The sequence below is a fragment of the Falco peregrinus genome, chromosome 9, assembly GCF_023634155.1.
Source record: "Falco peregrinus isolate bFalPer1 chromosome 9, bFalPer1.pri, whole genome shotgun sequence".
Classification (NCBI taxonomy): domain Eukaryota; kingdom Metazoa; phylum Chordata; class Aves; order Falconiformes; family Falconidae; genus Falco; species Falco peregrinus.
The window spans coordinates 8,963,444-8,986,562 of record NC_073729.1 but is presented as its reverse complement, the minus strand read 5'-3'; the positions used below and the strand labels follow the sequence as shown (position 1 = coordinate 8,986,562).

The window sequence follows — 23,119 nt, the reverse complement described above, 5'->3', positions numbered from 1 at the left end:
TGGGTTTCGACTGGCAGAGCCTTAGCTACAGGGCCCAGCAGTACTGGAAAATGTGTGAAACTTTCCTTACTGGGAGGCTGTGAAAAGTCTCTGCAGCCCAGAAAAAGGGTGTAGACAACCAGAGAGACACCAGGGATATATCCTTTGGGATATGCTGCATCCAGTGGAGCTCCTTGGCAGCCTGGGTTGTCAGTGGCTTTATGGGAGATCCACAGCTGTGCCAGGCCCTGTCCCCAGGGACAGTCATTGCATATAAGCTGCTGTTTTATGGGATCTTCGTAAGCATCTTGGGCTTTACTGTCATGGCAGTTGCTGTGCATGCTGAATGGTCCTTGTTCTAGCTAGTGGGGCAATACTGGAGCATAAGATACTGCATCCTCAAAACAATCATCCTGCAGTTTGTTGCTGCAGCTGGTTCATGGGACCAGTAGGAGATGCACATTTCTATCACATAGGGCAGACATCTGAGGAGACCCAGAGCAGAAAGCCTGACAATGTCAGGATTTCTTGGCTGGTAACTTTGTACTTGCAGAAATAAGATGAAAACTTGCGGGGTCTGTTGCGCCCTATCCTGCCTCTTCCATCTCACAAGAAAAATGTTCCTTTACCACTTCTCTATGCTAAGACAAGCCAGCCCCAGGAGTCAGTGGAGGAGTGGATGCCTGAACATAAAGTGTGTACATTAAAACATGAAAAACTGTAGTTAGGTGGGACTAGTTCATCCTGCATTTGCTGGGGCAGGAGAAAGGAATTTGTTACACTGTGAAAACAACTTCTGCAGGATGCAGATGAATGTTTATGGAACTGAAAAAACTCAGTTGAAAATCTTTTCTTCCCCTTGTCTTCTTCCCTCTATCCTGCCCTCCCTCAAGCACCTTTCACAGCCCTGTGCACACTGGGTGCTCTGGCATTAAAAGTTTCACATATAACAAGAAGACTTAAGACAAGCTTTTGGATTTAAAACACGTGGTCTGAATTTGGATTGGCCCTAACAAGGGATCAAGAGCTGCCACAGAAGCTGGCTTGTGACTGACTTGTTAATTTTAGACTCTCAGCATTTGAATTGTTCTGATTCCTGACACCATTAAGGAGCATCTCTGTTTCTAGATATGTTGGCTCGCTGGTGATGCTAGGGCTTGCATGGCCATGAGGATGTGATTGTGTTAGGCTTAAGAGAGCAGACGTGATAACCTGATTTCTGCAAACCTACTTTTCAGCATCTGTGTTTATAGGTCTGTCGTCTTTTAAAATTAAGCCAGCGACAAAGCAGCAGACTTCCCAAGAAGGAGCCTTGCTGGATCTTCAGTATGACTCTGTCTGTCTGAAAGTGCCAAGCCTTAGGAAACTGTCTGTGGACATAGTTTCCACAACATAGGAAAATGTCTGTGGGAGGCATCTCCTTTATCTTCTTGATGTCATCTATTCAAGCTATGGACCCCATCAGCTTGTGTGTGGCTCTAATATAACTGAGCAGGAGAAATGTGCTGGGATGTTATTCAGAAATACCACATTTCCCTGTTTAAGCTTTGGATTGAATCTGCATCTTTCATTGTTCCAAGATCAAGACAGTCCTAAAGCCAGACAGGACTGAAGTATTGTCCTTTTCATTTTACTGCAGAAGGGAATAAACACAATGTGTATGTGAAAATGGCATTTGCATTGTCATTTAGAGTTAAATATTTTCATATACGATCTCTGTTATACGATCATTTCTTTAACTACAGCTAATTGCAATTGAAGCATCTACCATTCTATCGTCAAAGGGAGCCCAGGGTGTCAGAGGCTTATGCAGAGCTAACAGGTGCTTTGCAAAGGCTGCTTCCTTCAGACAGCTCAGCTGCTGCTATGCATTTGTGTTGGTCCTTTTTCAACGGGCCTTGGGCAGCCCTTACTGCTTCCTCCAGTTTTTCTAATAATGCTCTCTGGGGAATTTTTTAGAAGATCTCAGATGAGATGTCCTGTCCCGTTTTGGGGAGGAAGGAGCACGGCCCTTCTGCAGTCTTCAGACTGATGCTAGTCTGTTTCTGGCTGTGCTTCTGCTTCTTTGAGGTGGCAGATAGGACTACAGTGCATGTTTCTCTTTCTTGCTGTTTGGTGAGTCTGTTTTAGCTGCCTTTCCTCTCCACACAGTGCATTTTCAGGTAGATGGGAGAAGTGGGGAGGAGAAATGCAAGACGAAAAATGTGTTTGGTCCCAGCTGCTTCGGTTCCTCTGATGTCAGCATGCCGGGTCTACTGTTCCCCAGGTTTTTTCTGGGGCTGTGAAACCAGGAGCTTTGCTGATGCTCCACAGCTTCCCCGGTGTCTTAAAAAACCCAAACCACTAAGTTATGTGTCTGAATGGCTGGCAAGTATGCACACTGGAGGGACAGCCTGCCTTACTTTGAAAGCGGTCATGTGCAGTATGTGAGAGACTCAGTGCTGTGCCAGACTGGGAGGAGTTCTCTGAAGGCTCCCCTAGATTTCAAGCACATGGGCAGGGAGGTGTGATTCGAAAGAAAAAAATGGCAGGCTTATTTTTTGGAGCAAAGGCCTCCTGTTTCTTCTGCCAAAGCAGGTTTTGGAGTGAGCTTTAGTCAGTAAACTTCAGATTAAACTCACTATAAAAAAGACTGTCCTTAGCCACTTGCAGACCAGCCCTGACACAGAACTCAGCTCCTTCATCTCTTAGCCAAGTTCTGGTCAGTTTATGTTCATCCTCTTGGGAAACTGTCTCGTTATCAACAAAACTTATTAGCATTTTCATTTGTGATACTGGGCTAAGGCTCAAAATATCCTGGGCTCCATGAAAACAAATCGAAAACAAATCAAAACCAAAACATCATCCCCTCTATCCCTCTTCTTCCAGGAGGCATGCAGTGCATTAAAGGCAGAGTCACTCAGATGCCTCTCAGCTGTGCTACTTCACCTTACAGCTTCCCTGAACTGGACCTATTCGTTGTGGAAGAGTGAACCTTGGAGGACATGACTCCAAAGCTTTGTAGCTTGTTTGTAGAGCACAGCCTGCAACTTGGAAGCACCTTTCTCCTGGGAAGAGAGGAGGTTAAACCAGTCCTGTTGGCTAGACCCATTGTCCAGGTCTCCCCTAGTGAAAAGAGATGAGTCCAGGCAGAGAAGGGAGCACTGTCATGTCCCATAGAGTGTTTTTTCAGGGAAAGAAGCAAGCTAAAGCACAATGAGAAGGTGTCTTAGATCCATCTTTGAGTTGTAAACTAATGGCTGAGAGGGAAGGTTATGTGAAGAGTTGCCAGTGTTAGAGATTTGAGAAGTCCTGCCCCTCAAGAATGGCTTTGCCTGAGGCTTTTGCTTGCTGCCTCGTACAGATGATTTGTATACACCTGGGAGGCTATGCTGTTTGCAGGAAAAAGTCTCTGAAATAACAGTAAAAGCTGTCCTATACAATGAGTGCGAGGAGGGAAGAATCCCAGCTCTCAGAGACATGTAGCCTTTAAAACCTTTGAAAGCAGTGATATTTCATAAAGGAGAATCTTCGAGTAAGTGCTAAGTAGTTATTGTTTCTGGTCTCATAGATGACCCAGGAATGTGATGTTTTTACTGGCAGTCAGTGAGACCGCTCTTGGTTGGGAGCTATCCAAGGCTCCTGGCATGGCTTCGGCATTCCTGCAGATTTGACACAATGATTTTAACCAAAATCCCACATGCTTGATATAATCACTCAGTGTCTTTAGAAAGGGTTTTATACCTAATATGGACAAAAAAGGGCTCTGCTTTTTCAGAGATGTGACGTGTAGTGAGCAGGTTTGGATCCAGAAATAGACTCATCTGTATTCACTTAGCTTTGGTATTTTTTTTGTGGTCTTTATTATAACAGGCAGGCACCTGCTGACTGTCCAAGTCTAGATTGCAATATTCAGATTTCAAAAGCACAGCAACCTCTCTGTTTCTCTTGATTGACATCTGTATGGCATGTAAATGTCAAACACACCATGGGGAAGTTAATCACTATATCAGCAGAGTCTAATCATAAGACAAAGATAAAAATATACTGGCCGCCTATGTGGATACAGAGGAGATGATCAGCCACTTGGGCTAAATATACAAGTGGGCAGAAGCTGATGGAAACAGTGACTGAGCTGCTTTTTATCACAGGGTCGTTATTAATGGAAATTATTCTATCACTGCTGCATATCAATAATGTACAGCTGTGTGAAGAGGCTAAGTGATGCCAAGTGATTCTTTTCCAGCCACTTTTCGCTCCATGTGGCATGAGCACAGCTTGACTCCACGAGATGCTAGGAAGTAGGCAGCCTCGTCTGTTGTCTCAGACCCCACTCTTTGCTGCTGGGGTGCTGGTGTTTGTCAGCGTACCTGCAGCCATTCTGTGCCATGGGTGGACGTAGCTCCCGGACGAGGCAGCACCGGGACTTCCTTGCATTGTATCCTGGGACTGCATGTGACTGCATCTGAAGTCAACGAGCTGCCCTTTTAAAATAACAGCCCCTAGGAAGTGTGTGCCTGCTGATCTGGTGAAAGTCAATTGAACTACGCAAAACTGGAACGCTGCGTCTCAGCTTATTAAAAATACAGTGGGTAGCTGCTACGCATGGATGTCACTGCCATCTGTGCGTGTTGTGCACATGCAGGGCGCAGGCAGACCAGTTCTCTGCTCTGAGGACCTTGCCAGTGAGGACGTTTTTTCTAAACTGCTCAGCACAGGCCTAATCCTGCATCTTTTCCAGCAAACAAAGCTGAATGCAGCCAGCGGTTGTACCCTTCTTTCACACGTGGTGCGAGTGGGCCGTTCCCTGCAGCAGTGTAGGCAGGGTTGCAGAGTCCAGTGTGGGGAGGGAATACACTTCAGTCATGCCAGTTTAAACCCATTGTATTCTCTAGAAAGTATCTTCAATAGGATGGTTATAGAGGGTGGTCTTTATAGGTGGTTTTTGTTTGGGAGGGAGTGTGTGTGTGCGTCATTGGTTCATACTTGCCACTGTTTTTGAAGGGTTTTATGTTCATCTTGCGTTAATCTGAGGAAGTTCATGGTTTAGCTCATGCCGCTTGCCTTTCTTTAGGTCTGTGAGCTTGTTTTCTGTAAATTGAGCTCTCTTTGAACATCATGGAGTGAGTGGGGAGCTAAAGGCATTATAATCTCCCTTAGCACTGTAGTTCTCATCTTCCAGCACATGGCCCCAGGGTGGCCCCACTCTTCATGCCACAGCAGGAGCAGAGGACAATGATAGCACAGGCAAGAGTTACAGTCATAGTTAAATGTGCTTTTATGGCTGCAAGCTGGAGCGATATTGGAATACAACTCCAATGCACTGTGATTTCCAAAGTGGATAAGCACTATTTACGCTTTGCAGTTTCCTGTCTTATGGAAGAAATATGGTGCTTTTCCAAGAGTAGCTATTTTGATGGAGAAACAGATAGTGAAAGATGCCACATGATGGCTAACTGTGTGATCAGAGAGAGAAGTGTATTTCCTTATGACTCCAAATTAATATGTAATTTTAATCTCCTTTCTACTGTTATCAGCCAAGTGGAAAAGGCCCACGCCTACCTGAAGTTTATTGTGTCATCAGCCGGCTGGGGTGCTTTGACTTATTTTCCAAGGTAAGAAGATTTTTTTTTTCCAATATTACTTTTTAATTTGATTGTTTACTGAGACACATCCACAGTGATGAACCAGACAAGAAGAATTTCTCCCTTTGATGGGAGATTACTGTATTTTACAGTTGCTGTTTTGGATATTCCATCCCTATTATTGGGTTCATCAAAGAATGTCCTATTACTTCTGTGACCGAGGCAGAACTTGATTCAAAAAACATCTGGGTGTCTGTATGATCTGGCTGACTGAAGTTTTTTCCATTGTTTTCTAAAGCCGTTCTGTGCTGAGCTGTAATTCTTGGCATCCAGCATTTGAATGATGGGCTGTACCACTTCTACTCCAATACCCCAGGGAATGATGAGGTTAAGAAAAAAGATTATTTGATGAGTGAATTCTATGTGCTTAGCTCTACTGACATGATTTTTTTATCTCTGGAGGCTAGGAAAGCACAGATAATCTTTTAATTGGCCTCCACATTAATGAATCCAAAGCTGCATTGTATGCTGATGTTGTTTACCGTTTTGACACAAGAGTTTCAAGACAATAAGCAGGGTATTGCAGCTAAACTGGGGAACTGACTAGCCATAGAAACAGTCAGCTGCCAGTCAGCTCCAGAGCCACTATCATTTTTCTTTTGTAAGACAAAAGGTTATTTCTGATTGATTAACGTTTGAAATGTCTCTCTGACTGCCAGTTTAGGGCCTCCTAGTTCTCTGAGAGCATGTCCTTCAAAATCCAGTAAGCACTTCAGAGTATCATATAGGATTTTCTGGTGATTTGTGAAGAACAATATGTCTAATGTCAAATGGCTGCCTTCCCCTTTTCCTATTTTGATACAGTGTTCAAGAAATGCTTTAAGTTGCCAGAGATTTTCACTTCAGATATGGGAAATCTCACATAACTTACACAGATTTTTTGTGTTCATTTGTATAGGAATAAAAAAAAACCACGTGTAAATCACTGAAGTTAATAAAAATCATAGCATTTATATTGTTCATATGATCTTGTAATCATACAGAATGTTATCTTCAAAGCAGGTTCCAAGCTTCTCTAGATAAAACTTGGTTTAACACAAATCTTGTGTGAAGAAAAACAGTTGGGTTGCAATAGTTAATTGCAATTCTGCTTCTGACCTCTTTCATAAAGCTCTGAAATCAAGGGTTTGTAACAGCGTTGCTTAGACATAATGTGTATCTAAACACAGATATCTGTGAGTGAAACAGAATGCATTGTTCTGGGAAGATAACACAGCTCACCAGACTCATGGTCTGGAGAGATGTCCTGAGGCTCTTTGTTTGCTTTTATGTTTTTATCTAATTTTGTTAGTGCCTATTTTTCAAAGGAAAAGTTGGGAAGGGGGGGGGGGCAAAAAATATTAAAAAAGGAAACTTTTAAGTATCTTCCTTACAACCAAGTTATCACTGCACTGAGGTTTAAAGTCAGACAAGGAAGGTCATTGCACCAAAATTGCAAATGATCTGCTTTCCCAGTTCAGTCTGTCACTTGAAAAAAAGTTTCTGATCATCCAGCCAAAATGAACCCAAGTTTGATGGTGAGTGTAGTTTCACTGGCAGGGGCTGTTCCCAGGCATTGTGGCAGGCAGGTCCTGGCCACATGGACCACAAATTCATGGTCTGGGGGGGAAGGCAGGCTCTCACTCAGTTGCATCTTGGGCCCTGAAGGGGCTGTGACACAGCTGTGCTCCTTTTCAACTACTGGTCTCATGGAGGGGGCTGGGCCACAAAAGGACCCCATCCACACTGGAGTCTGGCCACAGTGGCACTGTCCTACAGGGGGCTGGTCACCTCCTGACAGTACGGGCAGCAGGGTGGGAGCAGGGCGTTTGGCAGCACACAGGGTTGATGCCAGCAGTGGGCTGGATTTAGCACAGCTCTTTAACACGCACTCCAAGCACCACATTTAGAAAGGGTTTGGACAAAACAGCTGTTGAATGAAGGAGGAAGAGCTTGAGCCTTAGCATCCCTGTTGGTTTTGAAGACAGATGTGTGGATGGAGACAGTCTTTTCTTCCAGCCTAGTAAGAGGAACCTGGGCTGTCCTGATTATTAAATCCAGTGAAAGACAGGAAAATTATCATGATGGTACACTTTGCTGAATTAGTCAAAACAAGGAACAGTTGTCTTTACAGAAAACTGAGTGATGAAAGACCATGAGATATTAAACCTTGAATATTATTTATCAGAAAAGCAAAAGGAGTCCTCTGTTTATAAATGTTTATCATTCTGTTTCTGATAGCCTGCATTATTTTCAACTTCTTCAAAGCCTTTCATGCTCACTGTTGTAATACCTACTGCTAACACAGACTTGAGAACCACAGATATATTCACTTTCAGCCAGTTCATTTGATCATGATTTCAACAGATGTTTTTGACCATGTTATCTCCTGAGATCTCTAATACAACTTTTATTCAGTTTAAATGCTCCTTTTTATTTGTTTTGTGAAGGTTGTTGGAACAGTGATATGACACACACATGGCCCCCAACTCCAGCAACATAAAGCATTAAATAGTGACTGCAGAAAAGGAGATACATGTTAGGCATGTTACAACTGCATGCTGGCAGGGTGTAGGAGCACTAAGGGACCTGGGGTATAGCCTTGGTTCATTACTGCTTCCCATTTGGGCAGCTGGTTTTGTTTAGTGAGGATGGTTGTGCTCCAAATTACAGCAGGAATGAAATTCATATCTTCATTTATGGTTATCTGCCACTTCCGTGGGCTGGAATGCAAGCTATGTATATAGGGTCAGCTTTGCTTGAGTTAGGTCTTCAGCATGTTGCAAGGAAGAAGGGGAAACTATACACCAGTGCATGCCTCTGTTGGCATTTGGTGTCATTAGCTATCGTTGTAAGTCACCAGCTTGTGCTTAAGTATCTTTTAATGTTCTGTTTCAGTGAAAAAGCATTTCCAAGAGAAACAAGGGGAAATGCCTGGCTCAGACCCACTAACTCGTGTATGGCCTTTTGCTCTTGAGTGGTGGTTAAAAGATCACCATTTCAGGTCAAACCACTAACTGCTTTGAAGCTTGTTTTTCGTCTTCTTTAGGTTTATCATCTATATGGTCTGTCTAATGTGGGAAAACTTAGCTGTGATCTAATTTATGTTGGCCCATGTGACCAAAGAGAGAAGAAAATAATAGCCCTCTCTATCTGTAAGAAGTTCCATCTGCTGATTTCAGAACTGGATTGCCTGGTCTGTGTCATGTCAGACAGAAGATGACCTTAATGCAGGCACCCAGTGTAAACAGCTGGGCATGCTTTGTGAGGCTGCTGCTCGTGGTTGGCTCCAGCTCAGTACAGACTGCGACGTGACCACTGCCGCCACAGCCGGGACTCTTCCAGGAGCTCTTTCCTGGTGAACCTCTGCTGGTGTCTTAGTGTGACAGGGTTCCTTTTCTTGCTGGTCTGGCTTTTTCCTGCCCTCTCAGTTGAAATGGAAAAGATGCTCAGGGCAGAAGAAAGTGTTTCTCCTTAATGCATATTTCAAGATAAACCTCTGAGATGTGATGCTGACCTGGCCTGTGATCATGGGATTTGTCTCGATCTTTCTCTCCTTCAGCTTACCCTGTTGTTGAGGCAAAATCCCGACAATAGAGATCCCTTTTGCCATGCTGAGTCTCCTTTCTCCTCTCCAGATTTGTTATTTCTTCCTTGTCTCTGTGTTAACTGCATTCACAAACAGGCTCCGTTTTGTAACTGGAAAATATATAATTTTTAGAGTACAATCAAGTCCTGTGGCTTTAACGGTAGTGAAGAAATGCATGGCGGAGGAGAATTAAACTTAGCTCTGCCATGTGTTTAGGCACACTTGGATCAAAAGATGCTTCAAAAGTGTATATGGTGCTGACATGTTCTGTCCATTTCTCTCTCATGTCTTACTAATGGATCAGATCCTGGATGAGGTTGAAAGGAGAAGAGGAATATCTGCTGCCCTGGTTTATCCATTTATGAGGAGCCTGATGGAATCTCCTTTTCCTGCACCTGGAAAGACAATCAAAGTCAAAACCTTTCTGCCTGGAGCTGGAAACGAGGTAAAAAGCAACTGCAAACATTAAAAGTCAAAGCCTCCCCCAACATCACTCCAATATCAAACAGCAAAAGAAAACCAGGAGAAGACCTATGGATACCGCAAGGCATGTGAGGTGGCACACCCTCAAACTGAGCAGTGCAGGAGCAGCACCAGAGTTGATAAGATAGTGCTAGTTCCCACTGATGATTATAAGCCAACGTATTGTTATGCATTTGTTATTTTCCATTTATGAATAACCTGTGTTTAATGAAAAAAACCACAAACACCACAGATGTCCTAGTGTGCCTGGCCTAGTGCAGTTAACAGACTAGTGTTGCTGGGCTTTATCACAGTGATAACAAGCAAGTATCAGTTTCCCATGCTGACTGTGCTTAAACAGTTTGGCCACTGGTTGTTATTGCAAACCTCATTACTTCTGGTCCTGGCCTTGGTCGGGGGAGTGACCAGCAGCATTTCAACAACTCTTTTTGGCAATAAATACCCATTAACTGGACCTCAAAGAAATAGTCTATATTTGGAGAAGCATGTCATATAGAAGTTTGTGTGTGTGTGTGTATACGCATACATATAATAGATTTAATTTCCTTTTATTACTGACTCAAGTGGCTAGAAGCTTAGCATTATACAACATATGCCTTACTGGAAAATGGCAATATCGGTGCCTTGCTTAAAAAGTTTTTTGTAACTTGAGGCTTGCTAACCCTTCGCCATGTCAAGTTCTGCTCTCTGTATGTCCTTACGTAAGTACACAGTAGCTCCACTCAGATGGGCAAGCATACAGAGGAAATACATTACTGCAGATATAAATAGAATGTGGCCCAGATAGTTGAAGCAGGAAAAAAATTCCCCTCTCGGGTTATTTTACACTGCTTGGGGTTAGTTTTACAGTGCTATTACTATTTTTACATTGAACAATATTTTCTCCAAGTGTAGTGCCACTGACTTCAGCAGAGTGGGCTTGTGATGTCACTTGGTATGAAATGTAAAGTGTTCCTTGTATAAGTGACTTGTGAGGCATGTTTAAGTCACAGGCATTTTCTTCTGGAGAAGCAAAAGAAAACTGAAGGGCTGATAGGTGTGACAGTGGTAAGATCTGATAATGCTTTTTTGATGTGAATATATCTAAGAATCATGGATCTGCAACTCCTCTGTCCTCTGCCCAAGCTTCTGAACTCTCCCAGAGAAAAACATTGAGATAATTCCAAACAAACAACTCTCTTCTGGCTGAGCTTTGCTCTCTGTTATGCTAGTACAAACTTGTTATTTAAATGGAATGCACTGGCTTAATTAGGAACAGAATCTTGTCCTTCCATTGTGGCTCCTCTGGCCTAAACAAAGATGATGATTAATTGGGAAGTAGACAGTATATTTCTTTGTGATGAGGCAGACTGAAGCAGAAGGCTTTGCCAGGCAACAGAAAACATCCATGGCATTTGTAAAATCTGCCATAACTTGCATTGCATCCTACCCTGCAGCAAGATTTTAGTGTTGGAAGTTTTGCAGTAAAACCAGCTCCTCATGATGTGGCGCATAAAGGTGAGTGGAGCTTGCAGTCCCCCTGCTGAGGAACGGATGGGGGCACCTTTGCTGAATATAAGAGAGGTCGGCAGGCAGCGTTTCCCAAGGAGGTATTCATGGGACACCATCACGCTGCAATTCGATTCTTACTGCTGTTTGGGGCAACAGCTGAGTGACGGGTATCTGATGCTCTGGCACCATAATGTTTCTGTATTTCAGGCCTTAAAAAAAATCAAATCTGTACAGAAATACTGTTCTAACAGTGGCATTCTTTTTCCAGTCCTATGTTTACTCATCACAAACAGTATTACAATGAAACTGGTACAAACTGGGTTTGTTTCCAGTATCGTGTGGTCTTGATCATATCCTTAAAACAGTGTGCTTGTGAGGAATTTTGTCAGGGCTACTCCAGTTTAAACCCAATACAGTATGCTCATGGAATGTGGTGTCATGTGCATGAAAACATAAAAGTGGTCTAAAGCAATAAAGTGACGGTGATTTTTCGACATATGGAAAGAAGGAGATGTATGTATGTTCCTATTAATATGTCTTCAGAGATTTCAACACAGCTTCAAGTTAGCCAACTTTTCCCCTTTCCCTTCTGTTTCCTCAAATTCCTCAGTAGTTCATCATTTGCTGTCTTGCACTTCATATTTTTCTCCCTCTGTTACTCTCTTCATGTTATTTTTCCCTCTTCTTTTTTCTGTCCTCCACCTTCAAGTTCCACATCTGAACATGTCAATTGCAGAGTAAAAGGAAGATATAATAAAGGAATCAAGCAAAAGGCATTTGAGAAAAGGAAGGAGAGGGCCTGAGGTCATGGATGAAGTATGAAAATTAGACTTTAAAGGGATGTCACAAGTCACCATCTAAGACCTTGTCCTGACTCCCCAGTTAAGTATATATATGTACATATATCTTTATGACAAAAAAAGCTTGCAAACATTATATAGTGAATTATGCATCATAGAAGAGTGAAAATGAAGTAAATTGGGTTTGCATTTTGACTGGCCTTTCAGTTCAGTCCCTGGTTTCTATCTAGATGTGAATTTGGATTGCTAGCCAAGTTCATAACCAAATTTACCTTGTCTGTATGGCTGTTTTAACCCTGTAAGCTTCCGGCTCCAGTGTTTGCAGTTTGTTACTCGGTTCATCCTGTGGACTCAGCCAAGCTTTGCATCTCTGACAGGGTGTTCAGAAGGCAGAATTATGCTTCCATCAGAAATGACAGCAGATTTAATGTGCACAACGGTATTCTGGGAAGAAGAATGACTTGATAGTGAATTGTGTAATATGCCCTTTCTCTGGAGTGCTGTGCCTCCAGCCTCAGTTTGCGAAAGAGGATGGGGGTCATTTTCTGTGTCCCCTCAACAGGAAAGCACAGAGCAGTGCTGGAGGGCCCAGGCTGGGGTGCTGGGCGCCCCTGGCACTGTCAGCCCTGACCAGTGATGCTGACTGATGTTTGTTGGATGTGTTCAGGTTATTGAGCTGCGGCGGCCCATGGACTCACGCCTGGAACACGTGGACTTTGAATGCCTTTTCAAGTGCCTCAGCATTCGTCAGATCATCAGGATCTTTGCTTCTCTCCTGTTGGAACGGCGTGTGATTTTTGTAGCAGATAAGCTCAGGTAAGCGGCAAAGGGACCTGAACCACACATTCAGGACAGTAGTATCTCTGGATACAAAATGCTTTATGAAATGTCCAGAATGGTTGTCAGATGTGAGGATCCTCTCACTGTAGGTTTTAAATAATTTTTACATCAATGGAATTATTTGCATCAGGTGGGACACGCATTTGCTATAAACCACTTGTGTCTTGCTTTCCCATCTGTAAAATGGTGCTACCAATACTCACCTGCTTCATAGTCAGCAAATTTTTGCACAGCATTTTGAAGCAATATAGACCTTAGCAACTTTTCATTTCAGGTTTTGGAACAGAGTAGTCATAAACAGTAGCAGAGATCGTCACTTTGTGGCCATGCAGGTCAGCCAGGCAGGGAAGTGGGGTGCTGAGAGTTCACCTGGTTTGCTCCATGCAGTACAGAGTTTATAGTGGGGCTAGGTTTCAAATCCTGCACTACAGAACGCATCCAGTGGGAGTGTTAAGAATGCTATCATGGTCCATCCCAACTAGTTAAGGTATTTCTTCTGGTGCTCACATGACCTGAAAATGTCTACTTTCCAAAGCTCCATCCTGGGCTCCTTGCTACATCCTTTCAACATACCTCTTACTTCCCTGCCCTTTGATTGCGGCCTCCCCTCCTTGGCTCCTCTGAGGCGTGAACTAACCCCAAGGTGTAAGGAGTGACAGCGACATGTCACAACTCCACATGACCTTTACCAAGGAAATGGGAGCTCTGTGCAGGCTGCACCCCTGCCCTGCAGCAAAGAATCATCCCTGGTTTAGATGCTTGTGTAATCCATACACAAAAGTATAGACGTTGTAAAGAAGACGTTCTTTGCTGTGGCATGATAAATAATGTGAGATGGCAAATAAAAATAAAGACCATAATTTATTAGACTCAGGAACATCCAGTGTCTTTTAAAAGGACACAAAGGACTGTATGGGTGGTTAAAAACACAGATGGATCTACCCAAACAAACTCTGTTAAACACTTTATCGGCCCCGACCTTCTCTGAATGACCGCCAGAAATAATAGCTACACTTAGTGGCCGCCAGTGTATACAATAGCAAAAATACTTTGCATAGTAAAAGCTTTACAACCTTTAGGGGAGAATTTCTTAAAGTTGCAGACCCTTCTCAGGTTATAAAGCTACTTCCTCAGCGGTCTTTTTTGTTGTCTAGATCAACAGGTGCATTTTATTTCATCCCTTCCCTTGTCAATAACCCTTAATTTGAATGACCATTTGGGATGACTTAATTTCACATAAACTCCTGGTGAGAACTGTGTAGCTGGTCTGGGGTTTCTGCAGCACTTCAGTACTGATATGAATCACACCATGAATATTGAGGCAGGTGGCTTTTGGAAATACTGTTGGTGTATTCCTTCTGACTTTTTCTACGGCACGCTTAATTACATCGTTCTGTCTGTTTCTCTTTTACCATTCATTTAGCAGAATTAGTGGCACCCACAACTCTAACTCGTAATGACATGGGTCTGCGTTCCTTCAAAAGGCGCAGTGATTTGAGTGGAAAATCACAAAAATGGTACAGAGAAAATAAGGGCTGTGCTGTGCTGCTGCCAACCGTTGCTCTGCTTTGAAGTTCCCAGTGACTTCTTTGTAATGCCCTGGTTTGGCAAAGTACCCCAAGCCCCGACCTGTGGACCACGGGCACAGAGCTGCGGGGATGGCTTGCTGCAGGAGACATCCTCAGCCATGAGGGCTGGGACAGAAAGCAGCCATTCCCTGGAGCGTTTCTCTGGGACAGCTGGCCTAGCCAATGTCATATAACACTTATGGGCACTATTCAGAGAAAAGAAGCAACAATTAAACCTACTTTGACAGGCTTAAGGCAGCTTGGCTTGGAAAACAGTCATATTGCCAATGCTAAAGGCTCATGGTAAGCCAGGACTTCATCGGGCAACCAGGGTTTTATACACATTGCAAGCCCGATGGGAAGCTAACAGCTCAGGCTTGCCTGTGCAGTTACCTTTCTCCTGATAGCTGCCTAGTCCTACAGGGCTCAGAGCAGAGCGTAACAGTCCTGCTTACAGGCAAAGTGCTGCTGCTCAGCCTTTTGGCACACAGAAACAGAGCACCGAGACCAACCGGAACTGGAAATAATAAAGATCCCTTCCAGTAAACACATATCCAAACACTGCGCTCTGCCACAACAACTGTTTTCCAGTGAACTGCTGTTTCTGTTGTGAGAGCGAGCCATCGGGTCGGGGGCCATCAGCACGTACTTTGAGAAGGGAGAGGACTCAGGTGGATCCAAGAGGCTTACGAGGTTTTGTGGTTGCTCCTGTAAGAAGGGACAGAACCTGTCTTATAAAAAGGTTTATATTCGTATACTTCATTATATCTGCATGTACCCTATATTATATCCATATACTTTGTTTTGTTGAAAAAGAGTATGACAAAATCTGTGTGGTAGATAAGTCCCTGGATTGATTTGTGAATCCTGAGCTCCTCTTCTGAACCCTCCGACCTGCTGTGTGACACACGCTGGAAACGTAGCACCTCTTCCTAATCTTTTGTCTGGTCTGTCTGGGATCCTAAATGCTCCAGGATGGAGGCTGCTTCTTGCTCTGTGTGTGCATGCGGCTCTACTTGATACAGTGTGGCCCCTCTCAGCACGGGGATCTAGGAGGTACTGTAAAATAGAAACTAATAATGAGTCCTTTGACAAAGGCCTGAAGAAAGTGACAGTGGATTTAAATTCAGTATTTACTGAGGTTTTCATGGTTTAAATGGGGATGAAGTCTAAAATGAAACACTCCGGCTTTGAGCTAATAACTGTCTGTCTTGGAACCTTCGCCTTGTCTGATGTGAATTTTGTTTATGGGCATCACAGCTGAAACTGAGGGAGTTTACCAGTAATGTGGAAAAAAAAAAAAGTGAAATATCTTACAGGTCCAGTCTGTGGGCCCAAAGAACGAGAGCAGGAAATTAAAAAGATTTTACAAGGGTTTGATTTCTGCATGTACCCAAAAAATAGCTTAGAAATAAATGATGTTGAGGCTTAGGCTTGAAACAATGAGATGCAATGGGCTTTTGTGGCTGCCTGTTTAACAGGTCTCCAAGCAATAAATGATTTCACACATTATACAAGGTTGGGGAAGTCAGGCCTAGTGAAGTGAGATTAATTCAATAAATTGTTATTTATGGTTCTTACAGTGCCCAGAATGTGAAAATTTATAGTCCTTGATCTTTGCGCAGAAGAGGTTGCCATTTTTCAACACAGAAAGTGATGCTACCAGCAATGAGGAAACCATAGAAAGTTTTGAATGACAGGACTGTGAGGTTGCCTCGGTTGGATATGTGCAGTTAGGTTTGAGGGTTTTGTTCCCTGACAAGTTGCTTATCTATTTTTTTTCTGCTTGAAATTGGGTGAATAAATCCCTGTGGCTATTTGCTCACCTTCAGAAATTCATTTGAATCTGGTAGTGGCCTTTCAGTAGGTTGCCTTTCATGAACAGTCAAGAAGATAACAGAGAAATAAAGATAACAGTAGAGAAACTTGGAAGAAGAAGGACAACTCATAAAGGGGTAGCTTAAAGCTCCAATTCCTTAAACATCTGCTGAAAGCACAACTGAGACAGTATGTTGCACCCCAGTTCCAATCCCCTTTCCAGCTGGGAGCCCCTGTTTGTGTTCCTGCTGCTCTGCCTGTTCACCCCGACCGTGAAACAACCCCGTGACTGCCAGCTGCAAAGGAAGAGCTGCTCTAGTGCAGTCTGCTGGGGTTTGCCAGGCAACAGATGCAGAAGTGGTGGGTTCTGGGGCTCTGGGAACATTGGCATTGCTGCAGGCACAAAGGTAGCAACAGAAAATAAATAGAAAGCAAACATTGGAAGGAATATATTTCTCTGCTTGTTTTAATTTCATGCTGGGGAAACAAATTTGTGGACATGTTTGCTGAGGAGAGGTGATGTCTCCATGCGAGTGAGAACAGTCTCTTTGCCTTTTCCCCTGAATGTTTGGAGAGGGGAAAAGGAAGGCCTAGGTCATCTCAAGGTCCCTTTGTTATAACCCCTTTTTTCATAAGTAAAAAGCACTCTTGCTGTAATCCACTGTACTGTGAAGGACTCTGAGCACATTTTGCTTACATTTCACATGTGGGTCCAGTCCAATGCCAGCCAGAGCAGTGGGAGTGTTTGGATGAGACTTGTGGTTTGCTGTGGATCTCAATCCTAGCATATTCCTTTCAGCGGCCTTTCTGAAGCTTTAGGGGTTGTGAAAGGCTTCTATAGAGTCCCTGCTCTTGTAAAAGACAAAATAACGTTTCATTGTTGTGAATTTTGTTTTTACGTGAGGTATTTCAGCTTCTTCTCAGTGAAGCAGGAGCATGGGCCTCAAGGAAAAAAATCTCATTTGACAGCAATGGGTTTTATGCTTCTAAATTGTACAGGTGAGCTTGGAAACATACCCCAAGGCGAAGGTGGGCCAGATGTTTAAGTGTCACTGCTAGCTCAGGAAGTCCCTCCTCCTGCTCCCCTTGTTGCTTCTGCCCTGCACCGTGCTCTCCCTCACCCAGGAGGCTGTGCCAGCCCAGCCACAGTAGGAATTACTCATTTTGCAAAGTTTCTCCAAAGCAGATGGGTGCCTCGGCAAGGTCACACCAGGAGCTCCTGTGCTGGGAGAGGGGCAGAGCAGGGTACTGGGGGCTGGGGGTTGGCAGGAGCATTGGGATGGGCACGCTTCAGGGTGGTGTTGCTACTGAAAGGTGTCTATTGTGCACCATCCTTAGGTGTGAGCCAGCTGCATTTACAATCTCTCATGTGAATAAACCCACCAGTTTTTACCCACGTGCAGGGGAGATGGGAGGGAATAAGGCTGAGGCAGTGTCGGATGACAGCGAACTTCAGTGCAACTAAAGCTCCTGCTCATCAGTGCCTTCCTCCCTTAGGGATGGCCACAGATGACTTTGTCTTCCCAAGGAGGGATTTTTCCCCCTCCGTGTTTCTCAGCCCAGGCCCAGCATGGACCAGCAGTCTGTCAGCCGGTGTGCTGCAGCCCCCTGAAACCCTCCCCTGCCGTGCTTGCCCCATGAAGTCAAGAGGTGTTGTTGCAAGCAGAAGCAAGACACCTATGAGGTGGGAAGATTTTATCCTGTTACGGATAAAAAGCTTTTATCTTGTTAAGGGCAAAAACCTCCCTACCTCTCCCCAAAGTATTTTGGACTGCCAGGAGGGATCCATGTTCCAGCACAACTGTAGAAAGTCCAGGCAGATCCCAGACCTGACCAAAGGTTATGGGCTCCAGACAGAAACACTGACTAATGCAGGACTGAAGCATAAATATGTAAATACCAGGGGAAGTCATCCCGCAGGCACGTCTCTCTTAGCTTTGTGGAGCAAAAGGGGAGCAGAGTGTACTTGTATTCAAGGGCAAAGGCTTTCAGAATAAACAATGGCATTTCCCCAGTCTCAGGCACAGACACAGCTTAGGGCTGTCCGTGTTGTGTCCGGTGCAGGGAGTGTCGGTGCTTGTCACCTATTTGCGGCTGTTCTTTTGCACAGTTAGCAGCTGAGAGGCAGCCTGGGCCCCTCTCTCAGTGCCTACCTAGAAAAATTGTGTTAGGAATCCTTTAGCAGACAAGAAATCATAGCATAATCTTGTAGCTCAACTTAAAATATGCAAATTTAATTAGGTGATAAGTGGCAATGCTTTAGCAGCAAGAGTAAATCATTGTTCCTCAGCCCTGTAGCAAGATCAAGTGGAAAAGCACCAGTAGCTAAACTTTTGGGCAGATTACTAAATTGAAAGCTCATTCCTTATTTCCTTGTTGTTTATTTTTTATTACCAGAAGTAGGGTATAATTCTTACAAACTATTCATGGCAATGGTAGGCCTGACCAGGCCCACCTGCTGCCTGGGGATGCTCCTTTCCAGTAGTCTGTCATACCATAACACTTGTAAAATCTGCCAGCCTGTGGGTTAAAAGGTAAAAACGCATGTGTTAGGACAGAGAAAGTGTGCTCAGTAAACAGACAGTGAGCTTTGACCAGTAATAAAGATTTCCTTTACTTTCCCTGTCTAAAAAACCTCTACAAAAAAAAAAGGTGAGGGAAATTTGACGACAAACACATGCCAGAAACCACCTTGTGAGGGAGAATTTACTCTTGCCAGCCTCTAACTGGTCTGTACCATGTCTGAGCACAGGCTACAGGAGACACAACTGTGTTTTCTCTTGGTCCCATCTGGCACAGCCCTATACTGAGCTAGAAGTACAGTTCTTTGTCTACAGAAAAACTGTTATCAGCTGTGCGTTAAAGAAGGAGGTGTTTAGAGATGCAAGCTGCTGTACCTATGGAGTGTGTAATAGTTCCCAGATCTTATGTCTAAACTGAGGAGAAGTATGGATTGCTGACATTTCTTCTGGTATTTTTTTATCCAAAGATCTTGAAGTGCTTTCTTAATACTGTCAGGATTATTGTCCTTGTCTGGTCTGCCATGCTGAACATAAGCTAAAGAATTTCTTCCACTAATTTCTGCAGTGGAAGGAATGAGTCCTTGTATAATTATCCAATATGTAATCATGCCTAGCAGACAGACTTTATTCTACAGCAAAAACATCCATTTCTCATGTAAGTAACCAGAGAGTTTCCATTTCCTCCAGTGAGAGCCAGATCAGCCCCCACTGAGGAGTGATTTAGAGCCCGCAGACCACCCCTGCTTTACCTAAGGGACAACAGCTTGCAGCCCCTTCATCTTTTCTAAAAGAAGCATCCTCTAGAGTCTGTCTGAGTCTCCGTTACCTACCCCGCAATCGCTTTTCTTTTGTGAGACTGCTTTTTCTCAGTCTGCTTGCACTATGAAGCATCACTAAGTAGAAACATACATACTTAAAAAAAACTTAAGCCTTCTGTAACATATGTGATTATTTGGCCTGATGTAGCTGCAATTTCTTGATATTCTGCTGCTTTCCTTCCTACCAAATACAGCTAGCAATCTTGTTTGAGTAGGACGTTTCTGTGCAGCCCAGTCCTGCAGGATGCTGAGCACCTTGTCTTACAGTCTAAATGCTAGGATGGAAGGTGTTCAATGTGATGTGAAATTGGTGGTTTAAGGTAACTAGCAGAGCTGTCTCTCAAGACTTTTGAGAGAGATTTTGCACTTTATTCCCCCCTCTCAAGTTATACTTGCATTTTGTACCACTTGGATTACATTTCTCTGGCACTCAGGTTCTGTGATGACTGTTGCCAACCGAGGAGCTGTGCATGGACAGTAGGAAAATGTGTGTCAGGCAGAAGAGACAGCCTGAGAAACAAAATGAACTTTCAAAGTCTCTGGCTTGTTTAAGATTTCACAGTCCCAGTGAAAAGCAATTTAATAATGGCATTTTTAATATGCAGTAAATTTTGATGCATTTTTAATATGCTGTGTCCCAGGAAGGGTAGAGCTTGTGTGATTTTCCTTTACCTCCTTTCCTCTTGCCCTGCTTTCCAGTGGTATTTATTCATGTCACTTCAGGCTTCGGCCAGTGCAGTACAGTGGGAAAACTTGATCGTTTTTCCACTTACAATTTGTGCAACCAAATTCACTCTCTTCCCTTTCCCCGTGAAAGGGAATGGGATAGGAAGATGACCATGTTGTTTGGTGATTCTCTTCTGGATTGCTTAGTGGCACAATAACCATATGGCCGTAAGTTCCAACATTTTCCCAGCTCAGCTTCTAGCTCCCAGCAAGGGGTTTAGATAGATTCCCTCTTTTCAGCTCTTGAATGAGAAGGCTTAGGGGGTTGGGATTGCTCTTCTCCTCCTTTGTTACTACCTAGAAAAACTCTCCATCCTACTTCACAGCTGTCCTGTTGTTAATAGTGCAGTGATTGTGAATCTCAAACCACCAGTGTGAACATTAACAAGGACTGGCAGGAGTAAATGTCCCCAGTGTGGAAAGAACAAGTAGTTGACACTCCTGGAGCACCTGGGCCAGAACCACTTTTGTTACAGATTTGTGCTAAGAAACTGTCCTGCAGGAGGGGTCTGGATAACTCTGTGGGCACTATGGATAACTGTCCACTTTGAAACATTGGGGTTTTTTTCTTGTAACCACCTGACAAAGCTTGGGCGGGTGGCTGATGTGTCAAAGCAATGTCTTTTTGCCCAGAATCCTATTTGCTTGAGCTTTGTGGAAAGCATGTTGAGCACCAGCTCCTTGAAAAGCCAAATCTTTCTTCTGAAGGGCACTTTGTGTGTCTCTTTCTCTAGGGGCTGTCATGTGCCTCTCTTATGCAGAAGCATTATGGGACGAAGAAATGTCTTTGTTAAAACCACATTCCCCTTCAATCAACCTTTTGCTGCTTTCTTTTAAATTAAGTACTGCAGAGGTATTCTGAGAGAGAGAGTGGGGAGAGGTGGCGGGTGGCAGTGGGATGGGGGGAGGGGAGGGGGTGAGAGAGATCCTAACAGTGCGTTCTCTGGTCTTCAGCTCTCAGCTCCATGTCATGCAACCTTGACCTGTGCCATGAGCCGGGGTTGTGCTTTGCAGTTATTTGTGGGACCTCAGACTGTCTGTCACTCAGGTGTTCCAGGAAGGTGGGAGCTGGATTCTGAAAACACAGCTCTTAATAAGACAAATAATTCACTAATTTGTGTAAAATTATGGTAACATTTGGAAATTTTTCATAAATTATCTGTCTTTTAATATTTGGAAGAAAAACAGAAAGGAAGTATCCTGTATAGTCAAAACGAACCTTCACTTACTTCTTCATTGGCAATATTACAAATAACATTGAAAATCTGAATAACTTTGAGTGACTGACAAATCCAGCAGCTTTAAAATAGGAATATCGGAGGGCACATCATATTTCAGTCCATCTCTGTTTAGCTAGGAGACATCATCCCATCAGGATAGGCAGCTACAGGGTGCGGGGTGTTCCTGACATCACCTCCTGGCTGCACTACGGCATCGGAACATACCTGCTTATTCCTTAAGCCATTGGCTGTAAATTACAGTTGGGCACGGATTGCTGCTACAGCCCTCCCGCGTAACAACGTGGGCTACCAGGAGCATCACAGCTGTAATCTTTCATCTCTTCTATTGTAATCTTAGAAAACCCTAAATTTGAAGTTCCTTGTTCTTAGCGTGTATCTTAGCACAGAGCTGAGTGTATCAATCAATATATGGCCTAAAGTTCTGTGATGTTCTCTGTTCCGCTATGACAGGATGTTTACAGTGACAGAAAAGCTTTTCTGTCCTCATGCTTTTGAACAAACTTTCACGGGGGAGCGATGAAAGGACAAGGACACGCTGTGGCAGGCTGTCACCCCTTCTGCTCCACATTGCCTGGTGTACTCATTAAGTGCTGTGGGGGTGTGTTCAGGTAATTACAGCAAGGGTGCTGATGCAGCCTCACTGGTGGGATAAGATAGCACAAGACAGAGGATGTTGCAAGCTTAAGCTAAAGGGGATGTGGTCAGAGAAGAGTTTATGGATGAAGATGCTGCCTACTCAATTTTCTGTGAAATATGGTAAGGAGGGACTAGAAAAGCAACACAGAGGATGATGCAAACTGTTGGGCAAGTCTGCTGCATGAACCGTAGTTGACACGGCAAACCATGGCTCCATGAATTAAACTCAGAGAAAACAATTCCAGAAACGGGGTTGTAGCCATTGTGTTCGTCTTAAAAATCCACCTGGAATCATCAGTTCCACAGAAGAATCGGTGCCTGGGTTCTCTGTAACTCAGCATCAGTCATCACTGGAGTGTGTCCCAGAATTAATGGTGTCACTGGTGCCCCACTGGTACGGAACTGCAGCACTGCTTCCGTCAGACAGGTGAGGTCATATTGTGATTACTTTATGAGACTTTTACAAGCTTGGCTTTTCTCAGGCTGCATGGTAGAAAGCACCAGAAAAAGATCTGAGGTGTGAGTCATTTCTTGCAAAACAAGGTTTGGGCTTGGCTTATTTTCATGGGGGAGAAACCACCATTTGAGGGGTGTGAGGGTTAAGGAGCTACACTCTTTGAGTTGTAAGCTAGTTAAGAAGATTCTGCAAAGGACAGACGATAATTGGGCTGATGTGATGTGGAAAGTATGCATTTCCTCCTTAGTCTGTGCCCCCTTCTCTCTGCCAGTGTTATCGCTGAGGCCTTGTTTGCACTCCGTGAGATAGCGTAAAGGTCATTTGCAGCAAATGTGTCAGCATTCGAATTAGGGGAGCCAGTGTGACTTGACTTTGCCTTTCACCTCTGGCAAAAGCACAGTTCGGTTCTCACTTTTGGATCAGGCTGCTGCTTGCCATGTGCTTGCCTGTGCCTTGCTCAGGAGGTGAGGAAGCAGTGGATGTACCCTGGAGGCTGACAGGCATGACGCAAAAGCAGCACTCTTGGTTTGCGACACCAGTCACCCACC

The 23,119-nt window shown here is 44.0% G+C and overlaps 1 protein-coding gene across 9 annotated transcripts in view; it reads left to right on the top strand.

Moving 5' to 3' along the window:
* DENND2B (DENN domain containing 2B) overlaps positions 1–23,119 on the top strand; it is a 178,849-nt gene that overhangs the window by 140,539 nt on the left and 15,191 nt on the right. For all 9 annotated transcript variants that reach the window (XM_027778347.2, XM_055813737.1, XM_027778348.2 and 6 more), the window contains 3 exons: positions 5,496–5,573; positions 9,476–9,616; positions 12,613–12,761. In XM_027778347.2, coding sequence (XP_027634148.1) covers positions 5,496–5,573; positions 9,476–9,616; positions 12,613–12,761 — 368 coding nt within the window. The remainder of the gene's footprint in view (positions 1–5,495; positions 5,574–9,475; positions 9,617–12,612; positions 12,762–23,119) is intronic.